Source organism: Squalius cephalus, assembly GCF_949319135.1.
Source record: "Squalius cephalus genome assembly, chromosome: 7".
In the NCBI taxonomy this organism is placed as follows: Eukaryota; Metazoa; Chordata; class Actinopteri; order Cypriniformes; family Leuciscidae; genus Squalius; species Squalius cephalus.
In genome coordinates this window covers 37,808,212-37,818,433 of record NC_137128.1, presented here as the reverse complement: position 1 = coordinate 37,818,433, position 10,222 = coordinate 37,808,212, and the positions used below count along the sequence as shown (strand labels likewise).

Here is a 10,222-nt window from a genome sequence, read left to right as displayed (position 1 = left end):
ATATAAAATATTTTTCATAATGCATCACAAATGTTTAATCAGAACATGGTTATTGGTTATCACATATTTTTTAGCATTTAATGCATGCCTTGCATAGTTGTTTTCTGAATATTGCAACCTTTAACCCCTACACTTCTATAAAATCAAACAAAGTGCAGTTTATTCTGTAAACCAATCATTATATGTAGCAGTGACGAGAGAACCCTCAAACACTATTAGTTGTGCAATAAAGATCATTGGGAAAACAACACATTGGCTGTGTTTGACCAAAAATGTAAGCACATCTTGATGGAAACAAATGTTGTGTCAAGAGGTGCATCAATTTTGACAATGAAAGAGTCAAGCACTCATAAAGTCTACTACTGCAAATACCAAATACTTTCTATTAATTTAAGGTCTGGTGCCAGTTCATGTTTGAAAATTATTATCCATGCTCCTTCCCAACCATTCCTTCCCAATTTGAGCCTGATGAATATGGCCATGATGTGTTTTCCTAGAAATGAAAAGCTACACACTCCATCAATTAGGGTTAGGAGTGTTGTTGCCAAACATATAACATGCTAGAAACATAATAATCACTGCAGTAATGACCCAGTCAGCATTTTCCTATTTAAATCCTTTTTTTGGACAGGCTGTGTATAAAGACTTTACATTCCATTATAACCATGCTGACCCACAAACACACACGGATAACAATGCAGTCCAGTGTTTTAGGTTCTTTATTTTAATAAATAACTCCTAGAAACAAAAAACAGAGGGCATGATGCAAAAAAAGAAAAGGCACTTTAAAATGCAAATTGTGTAACGTGATCAAGCTTTTAAAAGCTTTAAAAGATAAAAAAACACCAGTGAAAAAAAACCGTAATCTTTCGTATAACACTGATCTTTACAAACAATAATTTGAGCAGTTAGGCTTATTTATGAACAATGATTTTGTTAAAAAGGACAAATTAAATTACAAAAGCAGATGTGAAGCAAGTCCACTTATGGAGACTAACAGAAACAATAAAATATAGGTCTTGCACAGTAGACGTAAATATTTGGCATCAGTGAAAGAGAGAAATTCGGGACCTGAGATTACATTTCCTCGTTCTTAAAACAAATATAAAACCTGAAGATCTTTTCATATGACTTTACACTTATGTTTTCAATAATATTAATAATAAATTTGATTGTTCCATTCACAGACAAAGATGAAAATGTCCCTCTAACATCTTTCAAACTCAGATATTGCCAAGTCAAAGGCATTTAAATCAAACACTTAACAGATGAAATGTTGTCAATTATATTGTGACAATTAAAAAGATACTAATCTGTCCTATTGGATTCATTAATGTGCACAATAAAAAGATCACTAAACCATCTGATTCGCAGACCAAAGAAAGGCGATGTGAGCACAAAGATCCATAGTCACATAGACCTAAATATTATAGACTGGACTCAAATTTCCCAGAATTATGCAGACGACATATGCGTCTACATTAAAAGCACCATGTGTACAAACAGCAGTGGTCCGCTACAGCTACCTACTATACCAGTGACAGGACACTCCATCCACAGGTTCAGAAAGTTTCCTGTACCAACATAAGACACAAACTGACTCCAATGTTCAACTAGTTGCTGGACTGAAGCAGGTGGGTCTGGTTATTGTGTCTTTGTGAATAACATTCTTAAAGCATACTTGACCACATCTATACGTACAAAACCCCTGTCATCTAACCCAACACGACTGGTTTTAACATTCAGGGAAAACAAGGCAGACCTGTGGCTAAAAATCAGAAACATTGATGAAAATTTAAATGGTCTAAGATTGCATAAAAAAAAGTTTATACATACTGTACAGTTCCAAAACAATGCATAGAAACAGGTTAATTGATTATATTGAACAGTGGCAAATGCACAGCCAAAAGGTGATTTAAAAACAAAAAGAAAGAAAATAAAGTGAAATTCAACACTTCCGTTCCTCTTGAATTGTTCTGCATACAGTGTTGCTTGGAGATGGACAGATTCGTCCATTACTTGCCCTCATATTTAGGGTTGACCACCGTCGTCACAGCACTCTTGTAAATGGGGTTCTCACCCTGGAGACCAACATAAAGAGACCATAGTTAGATCAACCATGAATATATCTACACAGTTGCCAGGTTAGGACACTTCACAGCAAAAATAGTAAACTTTGGTTGAAAAAAAAATATATGTATAATAACACCAGCAAGCATTACAAAAGGCACACAATCAAACACAAACACTGTATTTGCAGTCATTTTGTATATGCAGCAATGTAAAATGTTTGTTTAGTATTGGAAATGTTTTGTATTATGCTCTTTGAAGGAATAGTTCACCCAAAAATGAAAATATACTCATCCTCAGAAATACAACAGAATCTACAAGTAATCCACATGACACGTGTTTGTAAGAAACAAATCAATTATTAAAGAGGAATTTCACTGTTGGCAAAATGGGCTTTCAATAAAACATGGCTGCCTATACAGTAGAAAGGCGAACAACTGAGATAGGTGCAACCAGAGAGAACGTTGCCATCCAAGGCCACTCCTAACAGTCTGCTATGGATACAGAGTCAAATAAAAAACTTTTAGTCATAACGGTCACGGTGTCGGCTTGTATCGTACATGTGTGCAAGAATTGTTCAAGAACTGTTCTGTCAATAACTCTCTGTCGACCCGACTGTCCGTGGGCGGGATACAAAAATGCGGAAGTATAATCTGTAGTTTTCACAATCAGTGGCATTTTGCATCAACCAGTGGACTTTTGCTGACAAATAAATGCGAGTAAACATTGTTCATTTACATATACTACTGACATTGTAACAATAGAAAGCAGGTTGAAAATCAGCAAAGTCACTGTAAGGCATTTTTTTATTAACTGTTTGAGCTCTCATTCTGACAGCGCACACTCACTGCAAATTTCTCAAAATCTGTTCTGACGAAGATGAGTAAATCTTTATTTTTGGGCGAACTATTCCTTTAAGCATCAAAAGTTCACCCAAAAATTATTTTTCTATCATCATTTCTTTGTCGTTCCGAACCTGTAAGACTGTGAGTTCAAGGTTGCGTATTCCACAGATGAAAGTCATACAATTACAATCAGTAAATAACACACATTCACATTGTGGCAAAGGCATGTCCAAATAATTAGTGAATTAGATTAAATAACTGCAATTGACAATTTACAAGCCGTCCATATTATACACGGGTCTGAGGTTGTTGTTAAAGTGACCGAAAGAGGGAGAAAAAGCCCATGCAAGCAGCTGAGAAGAGTACAGACTCAGAGTGTGACGCCCTTATTTCCATAACTTGGATTCTGGAACTTATTAATGGGGCTCTTGTAAATGGGGTTCTCTTGCTAGATTTGACAAGAAGAAAAGGTTTGGAGAGAGAAAGGCAGAAAGGAAAAACAAAACAAAATAGAATAGAATAGAATGAGAAAAACAGAACTGAAGAAAGAAAACAAAGCAGAAGAGCAGGCAGTTTTGACCAGTTCAGTGCCAATGTCATATAAAGCCTCTAATTTATACATACTTTTTTTAGCAAATAAAATGTCATTCTAAAAATGTCCACATTCAGATTGTGGTACAAATTCCTTTTTTCTGTGAAATCTTGAATTATTTTTATGAAGTACACATAAGTATAACTTATATTAGTAATATTTGAAGATGATCATTCAATGGACTGAAGCAACTTAGGTTTACTTGATTATCCATACATTATTTAGGGAAGAAATTATGTAAAAAAAAATAAAATAATTTTCTTCATTTCATATACATATATATACACATCAGGATGATACACAAATTACGTGTCTCAAATATGATACATCAGGCTTTTGAGGAACATTTATTTGTGCATCTCACAATTACAACTACAGAGCATTGGTCATAAAACTAAGCATTTAAATATAATTAAATATTTAAAAATAAGATGCATTATTGGGAGATATAGAATGACAAGACAACGGATACGTATATGCATTTTATGCAAGTAGTCTGGTATTTAGTTATAAAGATCTCACTGATTTAGCTTTAGAGCAAGCTATTAGAACTTCATCATAATTTTGGCCATATAAATAACATCTGCACCAAAACAAATTTTTTTTCCTCCTCAAATGCGAGCTCCATATTCTCATTATATGGGCCATAAAAGCCCGATGTATCAAATATGATACAAAACATAAAACACATATGCAACCTTTTATTTTTTAAGGGTTAATATAATATACAAGACCTCCAACTGATAATTCTACCACTAAATGAAAGACAAATGACTATACAAGTAATAACATTGACAAACTTTTTGATGCACTACGCTTTAAATAGACCTGTATGCATTTTGAAAAATGAAAAGAATGTACTGAAAGCACAAGCCCATCTTCCTGTGTCTTCAGACCGTATTCAGAGCAGCGCCATGACATGTATGAAAATGAGGCTGTGAGGGATAGACTTGCCATGTTTCCAATAGCATCCGCTGTAAAAAGCTGTATCCTAGATTACTTACAATTTTCCACAGCTTATATTGTCGGGAGTTTTTTGTTTACTGAAATCTCTTGGAAATATATTTTTCCAGTGTTTCATGAGTTGAACCATCCAAAAACACATTAAATAACAGTACAGCCCATTGAAGAGATGCATGTCTGTCCCTCACAGCCTCGCTTTCATTCCCATTAAAAATCAAAGATGGCGCTGCTGTGAATAAGGTCTATTGCTGCAATATTGTGTAGGAGTCATTCACTGCAATACTATCAATGACCAGCAGGTGGCAGCAGTGGACTCCCCTGGTGCCAGAAAGGCCACACCCCACACAATGAGACCAAACATCCCATTACACCTAGCTGCAGCTACAGCTTTCTCTAGTCCAATGAAGTGGCTACATATGATATGATTGAATGAATATAACTTTAAACGGATACTTGAAAATGAAGCGTAATGTAAATTAGAGAAACATACCGTGTCCCACTTGGCATTCATCTTCTCTTTCTCGAACTTGGCGAACTCTCTGCGATCGTGAATAATCATGAGCAGCTTCCAGATGAGCAGAAGCGCTAAACCAATCAGAACAATCCCTGCGACCACACCCGCTACGATGGGGATGATGTCAGGGCCAGAGGGACACTCTGTCAACACAGACACAAAGCATTATGGGACACAAGGTAAATAACTAGTTAAGTTAAAAAAAAAGTAAATCATGGCCTACTGGTACTTATTTCATCCAGCACGTACCAAGTTCCTCGGCCACGTGGACCTCAACGGTGCTGTCGTTCTTGGTAGCGTAGGAGAAGAAGAACCAGCAGTCATTAGCATCGCGCTCTTTGCAGTGATTGATGTAGGGCTGGTCGTGGGGCTGAGGAAGATCATTCTTCATCTTTACTACTATAAGGTGGAAGCCCATGCATTCTTTCTCACACGTGTCTTTCTTGTCACCAGTAGCAAACGCTCGGCACTGGACGCAATCCCTGTGAGGAAAAACACAGGCGATTATATTTAGTGCTGCTAGCTGCTTGTTTGAGCAAGTGTTCTGTTAATTACTTACTTGTGCTCAGTACAAACTCCAGGGCAGGTTGGGCAGATTTCACAGGTCTGACCCTGAAACTTTGAGTCTGTACATTTACACACGCCACACTCGCAGGTGCCCCGGCCGTTACAGATCTGTTTGTTACTGGCCAGACAGGTGGAGGTGTCCAGAGAACAGTCGCACGCACTACCGGTGTAGTTAGCGTCACAAATACACTTTCGGCATTCACAACGACCGTGACCTGAAAAGATAAAGAAACACTTTTAGTTTGTAACTTGTCATCTGTTTTATCATTTACTGTTACCCTACATATGTCACCCTTCTTAAGTTCTATGGATGCACAATATATCGGCCAATATACGTTAATTTTAATGTTATCGGTCCGATAAGAAAATTGGCCAATATGTTAAAGCCGAAAAATAATGGAATATTTCCTACAGCTGAGACACTTCAGATGCGCACTGTTCGCCATGATGGTTTTGAATTGCTTAAAACATGATTTGAATCACTTCAAAAAGAAAAATACAGTTAAGTGGAACATGTGCAGCGCAAATCTTTCATATAGGCTACTTAAAATTATAACGAGAACATTATAATTGTGTGCTTGGGCCATGGCTTTTATTGGTGAGACTTTTGTTTTTATAATCAGGCTCTCAAAAATTATAAAAAAATTTGGTTTTAGATTTATCGGCTTTTAAATATTAAGAATTATCGGCCAAAATGTTCATATCGGTGCATCCCTATTTATTTAAGTGAACATTAATTGTATTTCAAGTAATGAAAATGTTTTTAGTTTTAGTTAAACAAGCAGTTGTTTTTATTTTGCGTATCCCAGGACAGACAAAAAAAAACAAAAACAACGTAGTCGTACCTCCACAGAGCTTGTTGTTGGATCGGTCGCAGTTGAAGTTGTCGCACTCGCAGAACTTTCCGCTGTATCTCTCCTCTGGGTTGTCTCTTTTTTTGCACTCGCACGTTCCACAAACGCAGTCTCCATTGTTGCTGCAGATGTCGGTGCCGTTATCCATGCGGCAGTTTGCGTCTAGATCTTCTGTTCTCACCTCGTCTTTGCTACATTCACAATTCCTGCCGATACGTCCATCATTGCACCTGAATATAAGCAGAAGTAGATAGATATCAGTGCTGCCAGTGTTGAGGATTTTAATGGATGATACCATCAGTGCCAGTATATAACTCACCTGCATGCTCCACACTCCAGGGTACCGTTGCCGAAGTGACACGATGGGCTGTTTGGGATTCCATCTTTGTGACACTCACATTCACAGATGAAGTTGAGGACGATCTCCACCTCCTCAGTGAAGCCCAGCGGTTTGATCTTTATCGTCTCTGACTTACCATTAGATGGACAACCTTTAGCCGTGATCGCTACCTCAAACTTCACCTATGACACAAAGATGAAGAGCTACCAGTGAGCAAAATACGCATTTTTGAAAATTTGCCTTGATTTTTATTCGCAGTCTTTGTAGTTTTTAAATCACGTTGCTACATAGTGCATACTTTAATTTCTTTAAAGATAAATAGCAGCTAAAAATGTTCTGTAATGACTCGTTCACACCAAGGACAATAACCATGACAACTATAACATTTTAATAATCGTTCTAATTCTATGTTGATATGGAAGTCAATTGAATAACTAAAGTTATTCAATGAATTTGTGCTTTGTAACTTTACAGACATTTTCTTGCTTAAACCACATTACTAGCCTGGGAAAACCCAGACAACTTCTGGCAAATTTAGATTTGCTCTGCAAGTAGTCTGGCAAAGAGCTCATTCAAGCCCATTTCTAATCCGTCGAAATCGCGGCACCAATCAGAAACGTTGAGGCGGGCTTTACACAATGACTATCGCTCTGATTGGTTTTAGGTCTATCCAATTGCGTCCAGAGGCATTTGAGCGACGCCCGTTGGTGAAGCACCAACTTTTAAATCAAATGCATTATTATATTCAAATTGCAAACACATGAGGACAGTCTCCATGAAAGACCCACTGGCAGATGAACATGCTACTACATTTCTCTCCAAAATGGTAGGAAATTAAATTAGATTTAATAGAGGATTTTAACTGTGACAAGATGATTGACAGGGCATTTTACGTGACAGGATGCACGCGACAGATCCGTCCGATAAAGATGACGAAGTAGTATGTCCCAAAGCTTGCCTACTTTTTTGCTACACATTCAAAGTAAATACCTTTTCTTCACAAAAAGAGTACATACTTTTATGGCGTAGTGTAACTTAGGCGAATTGGGATGCAGCATATGTCTTTACACGATGACGATCGCTCTGATTGGTTTTAGGTCCATCCAATTGCGCCCAGAGGCATTTGAGCGACATCCGTTGGTGACGCCCCTTTGGAAATGCGTTATTAATGAAGCTTTGCCAGACCATAACTCAGTTACTACTGAGAATGGTCTGGTTTTAACCAGGCTACAACATTACACAACCAAAAAAACAAGTTGAAAATGTAAAACAGCGTAATAGGTTCAGACAACATAAAATAACAGAACTTTCTCTACAGTATAGCTACAGCTATTTTTATAACTATCATTGTTGGTGTAAACTGGCCTTAAAGCTTGTCTGACTTGGGATGGTTTGAATTTAGGGAATTGTACCCAATGGGAAGTACCAAACGCCAAAAAATGAAAGATGCAACTGCGTTAAGTTTTTAACTGGAGGAAATTATTCTGACCTCATCCCCAATGGAGATGTTGGAGCACTTCCTCCCATTTTCTCCCTTTTCAATCACTCCATCCTTGCAGTGGGAGATGTAGGAGATGGACACACCATCGGGCAGCCTGCTGTTCTCCAGAATGACCTCAGAGGACAGAGACTGAGAAAGACAGATTTAAGAAATCTATATTTCATTTAAGAAAATATAATATTAAAACAATTTAACACATGCAGCATAGTCTTTCAATCAATGTATTTTGAATTCAAGATGCTTTGATGCTTCCCGCCCCATTAAAAATGTAATGTTGCAGAAATTTGGCAAAAAACAAACAAACAAAAAGCAAAATTAACTAAAAGAATGTACTAAATTGAATTTTAGCCTCAGTTCCTGTGATCTACTCACATTATATGCATCAATAATGAGGTCAATCACATTGTTGGAGTCGGAGGTTAGCGTGCCCACAGCTGACTTTGGAATGAGGTTTTTCAGCTCCTGTAAATGAAACAAAAACAGTTTATCCAGGTTTTTTTCCCCATGCAGTATTTTATTTCCAAGAGTGTTATAGGATCTGACTTGCCAATTGTTGTAGACAAAAAAGACTGCTTTTCTTACCTGGTAAACAGGCTGGAACTCTTCAGTTACTGCAAAAATGGTCTGAATGTTGTTTTCGCTTAATTTTTGAACGAGATGTGCAATAGATGGATAGTCCTAAAAGGAACAGATTAAAAGAATGAGACGTCTTCTCATATATTCATGGAGGATAATCCAGAACAGTGATGACTCACATTGGTGTCACACACACTTACATAGTAATGGCTCATGGTGTACATGTCATTCTGCAGATGACATTTCCCATCATTAGGAAGCACGATGCCGCCCAGTTTTCCGTCTCCAGCAAAGTGAAATCCAGCATCCGTGGAAAACACAAGCAGACGGGTAACATTCCTCCAGCCAATCTGATTCTGATACACAATCAAGTGGAAGCATAAACTTCATTTCCAAAATCTGACAATTCAGAAGGGTTAGAAGCTACTTTACTTTAGTTTGACTTTAGATTAGTTACATAGACACACCTATCCAGTAGACAGTGGACTCTTGGTTACAGTACAATAAAACAATAAATACAAATTAAACATTGAAAAATTGAATTGAAATTGCTGCATTTATTTGATGGAAAATACAGTTAAAACAGTAATACTGTGAAATAATATTACAATTTAAAACGTATTTATATTTTATATTTATATTTTAAAATGTAATTAATTCCTGTGATGGCAAAGTTGAATTTTCAGCATCATTACTCCAGTCTTCAGTGTCACATGATCCTTCAGAAATCCTTTTAATATGCTGATTTGGTGATCAAGAAATATTTTTTATTATTATCGAGGTAGAAAACAGTTTTTGCTGCTTAATATTTTTGTATAAACTGTGATGCACTACCATTTAAAAAAAAAAAAACATACTTTTATTCGGCAAGGATGCATTATTTTGACCAAAAATTACAGTAAAGACATTTATAATGTCACAAAAGATTTCTATTTGAAATAAATGCTGTTCTTTTGCACTTTCTATTCATCAAATAGTCCTGACAAATGTATCACAGTTATAATATAAATAGATATAATTTTATTATTAAGTTAATAAAATAAAAATGACAAACCGCGCAGACAGCCACTTGCATGATGGCATCGAACCCTCCCTCTGGTGAGTCCAGGTTTCCTGAGATCTGCTGTCTGCTGACAAGGGTATTAAACTGAGATCCGTCCTCAGTCAAACTCAGCACATTTTTATAGCTGAACGGACTGGTGCAGTTCTGGTCTGATGTACAGGGGTTCAGCAGCTTGGCTGGTGTCGTGCTGATGTACGGCATGACAGTTTTCTCCACAAAAGAGCCAAATCCTAGAAGCATTAACAAACATTAAAAGGAAAAGTGTAATGAAATTAGCAGCATAATTAACATTGCACTTCAATAATACAATTAAAGACAAATCCAGTATGGATCCTCT

The 10,222-nt window shown here is 36.9% G+C and overlaps 1 protein-coding gene across 3 annotated transcripts in view; it reads right to left on the bottom strand.

The window, feature by feature from the left end:
- itgb1b (integrin, beta 1b) overlaps nucleotides 1–10,222 on the bottom strand; it is a 38,460-nt gene that overhangs the window by 16,440 nt on the left and 11,798 nt on the right. The window contains exons 6-16 of one of the 3 annotated variants that reach the window (XM_079875350.1): nucleotides 9,877–10,115; nucleotides 9,023–9,178; nucleotides 8,829–8,924; nucleotides 8,619–8,708; nucleotides 8,235–8,375; nucleotides 6,725–6,927; nucleotides 6,397–6,635; nucleotides 5,544–5,766; nucleotides 5,234–5,466; nucleotides 4,961–5,127; nucleotides 702–2,081 (exon numbers count right to left, since the gene is read on the bottom strand). In XM_079875350.1, coding sequence (XP_079731476.1) covers nucleotides 2,016–2,081; nucleotides 4,961–5,127; nucleotides 5,234–5,466; nucleotides 5,544–5,766; nucleotides 6,397–6,635; nucleotides 6,725–6,927; nucleotides 8,235–8,375; nucleotides 8,619–8,708; nucleotides 8,829–8,924; nucleotides 9,023–9,178; nucleotides 9,877–10,115 — 1,853 coding nt within the window. In that variant the 3' untranslated portion in view covers nucleotides 702–2,015. Of the gene's footprint in view, nucleotides 1–701; nucleotides 2,082–3,228; nucleotides 3,364–4,960; nucleotides 5,128–5,233; nucleotides 5,467–5,543; nucleotides 5,767–6,396; nucleotides 6,636–6,724; nucleotides 6,928–8,234; nucleotides 8,376–8,618; nucleotides 8,709–8,828; nucleotides 8,925–9,022; nucleotides 9,179–9,876; nucleotides 10,116–10,222 lie in introns of those variants that run through there. The other 2 variants (XM_079875348.1, XM_079875349.1) reach the window with 2 other exon arrangements.